General features: G+C 35.6%; 1 protein-coding gene across 1 annotated transcript in view; it reads left to right on the plus strand.

Annotated features, from left to right (window-relative positions):
* The window catches only part of CTNNA1 (catenin (cadherin-associated protein), alpha 1, 102kDa), a 176,610-nt gene that overhangs the window by 121,098 nt on the left and 52,838 nt on the right, over nucleotides 1–2,674 (plus strand). Inside the window, exons 8-9 of the mRNA XM_012646360.1 lie at nucleotides 673–753; nucleotides 1,942–2,094. Coding sequence (XP_012501814.1) covers nucleotides 673–753; nucleotides 1,942–2,094 — 234 coding nt within the window. The remainder of the gene's footprint in view (nucleotides 1–672; nucleotides 754–1,941; nucleotides 2,095–2,674) is intronic.

The following is a 2,674-nucleotide window of genomic DNA, read 5'->3' on the forward strand; positions in this document are numbered from 1 at the left end:
CTCCCGAGGAGCTGGGACTACAGGCACACGCCACCATGCCTGGCTAATTTTTTCTATATATATTTTTAGTTGTGTGGTTAATTTCTTTCTATTTTTAGTGGAGACGGGGTCTCACTCTTGCTCAGGCTGGTCTCGAACTCCTGACCTTGAGCGATCCTCCTGCCTCCGCCTCCCAGAGTGCTAGGATTACAGGCGTGAGCCACCATGCCTGGCCCATCTTAGTTTTTAAAATCCATTATTTCAGTGCCAGGTGCCATTTTTCACATTTTGACATTCTTCAAATCTCAGAGTTCATCAAAATCAGGTGTAACCTATTCTGGTTTGCAGTTCAAGGAGAGCTGGTTCATTATTGAAATTGGTGTAACTTTAAGTTAAAATATAAATTTAATTTTGAAAGCCAAACTTTAAGCGAAGGGCTTTGTCTCTTGGCTTCTCTTATTTTGGCAAAACTCTCTCAATTCCAATCATCAAATAATGTGGAGCCCAAGAGTTGCAAGGTGGGGTGTCAACGAACAAAGCCACCTAATCTCCCCCACCCTCCAAATATTTTCCAGCTTTGGGCTAAAAAAGTTGTACTGTTTTTTCAGTGTTGATTTGAGCATAAATAGCTATCAACTATCATTAAGTTTCCTTGTGAATTACTAAAATATGTGTCTCTTTCTTTTTATCCAGGCAGGACGTAAAGAAAGAAGTGATGCACTCAATTCTGCTATAGATAAAATGACCAAGAAGACCAGGGACTTGCGTAGGCAGGTAAGCTGGAAGAAAGTGCTGATTGTTTTCCTAAGTTCTCGATTTTGTAGTTTTGATTAAAATCCCAATAAATACTGGGCTTATATTTTTTTTATCAGGGGAAAGCATAGATTGTCACTGGAAAGTGGCTATCTCTGTTTTGTTGCTAATAAGCTTCTTAATGGCTAAAAACAATCTCATGGGGACATGGAATAATACAGTCCCACTGGGATGGACTGAATAAATTAACTCTACTGTGAAAAGGGTATACAGGTAGGAAAATCAATTTAAAATGACTTGGGACTTGTGAAAGTAACCCTGAAGGATCTCAGTGTATTGGCCATGTACAGTAGAGACAGAAATTCCAGTTATTTATTTGACTTTCCCCATTCTGATTACACCCTTGGTGTTCCCATAGATCATTGGTGGAGATGTGTTTCCAGTTCGAATGTGGTAGGTTATAGACATATTTGGGGTGCTGAATTTTCCAAGTTAGTAAATACAGTATAAAGGAGCTTTTCATATAATGATAAATAGCCCCATAAACGTTTTGAGTTAACATCAAATTGAGTTTTAGTCTTTCTTTAAGGAAGTTAGGGTTGAATTTATAAAACTATGTATGAAGACCTAAGAAGTTATAATACAGACAATTTCTAAGAGTTAGTAGAGACATTTTATTGCTCATGTCTGATATAAAATAGAATTAAAGATAGAATGTATTTTTATTCAATTTCCTTTTGGTGAAACAGTATCAAAAATGGCTTTTAAAGATAACCTTTAAGTTTTAAGGTTCACAGTGTGCTAACCCTTTTAGATAAGCCAGAAAGTACTCTTTTTTTCTCTCTTCTCATTTTATTTAGCCAATTAGGCTAATTACATATATTCCAAGACTATGTGCCAATTCAGCCCAGAGCTGCTTTCTGTTAAGCTTTGTATTATTCCTTTAAGATGTAAGCCTTAGTTTTGTAATTCCCAAGAAAGAAGTATAGTGTCTTGAAAACCAAGATTCTGTTGCTGAAATGCTCTAACTATAGTAGCATGGAACCATTGTCTCCATGATCATATGTTTCTTGTGTCACAGATTATATAACTACATGGTTTACATGAGGGGTCTTCATAAACTTCCATTAAGTTTAAATGTACAAAGGAAAAAAAGGAATCTAGCTTCTTGGTAGAAATAAAATCAAATTTTTACAATGTAATTATTAGCTCCGCAAAGCCGTCATGGACCACGTTTCAGATTCTTTCCTGGAAACCAACGTTCCACTTTTAGTATTGATTGAAGCCGCAAAGAATGGAAATGAGAAAGAAGTTAAGGAGTATGCCCAAGTTTTCCGTGAACATGCCAACAAATTGATTGAGGTAAGTATATTAGCAGTTTCATTAGCTATAGGTAACTTGGTGAAGTGTAGTAAGTTCTAATTACATTATTTAATCATCTAAAATTTTTAAGTGCTTACTTAATATGCAACATGTATGAAATGATAGTTTTTCATTATCATTTCTTAGCATCTATCTAAAACTACCGTTTTTGTCAGTTTACATTAATTATGTACATGATTAAATATAGATGTCCCAAACTTAACATCTCCATTTAATGTTAATGCAAATAAAGATAAATCATGAAATGACTAGACTCAGAAGACAGTTTAGAAAGCAGCGGTGGCTAAGAGCTAGAGCTCAGGAGTCATGCTGCCTGCCCTTGCACCCTGGCAAGTTACCTAACCTGTCTCAATTCCCATTTCTTATCTATAAAATGAGGATACTGATGATACCTATCTTGGGATTATTTTAAAAATTAAAAGAGATGGTGTATGTCGAGTGCTTAGTTTTATGCCCAAGACATAGACTCAGACCAATCTTCTTATTTTAAAAGTGAAGAAACTGAGCCCTGACATTGCTGCTAATTAGATATGTTTGCATAATAGAAATCTACATGTAA

The sequence above is a fragment of the Propithecus coquereli genome, unplaced genomic scaffold, assembly GCF_000956105.1.
Source record: "Propithecus coquereli isolate 6110/MARCELLA unplaced genomic scaffold, Pcoq_1.0 Scaffold242, whole genome shotgun sequence".
Classification (NCBI taxonomy): domain Eukaryota; kingdom Metazoa; phylum Chordata; class Mammalia; order Primates; family Indriidae; genus Propithecus; species Propithecus coquereli.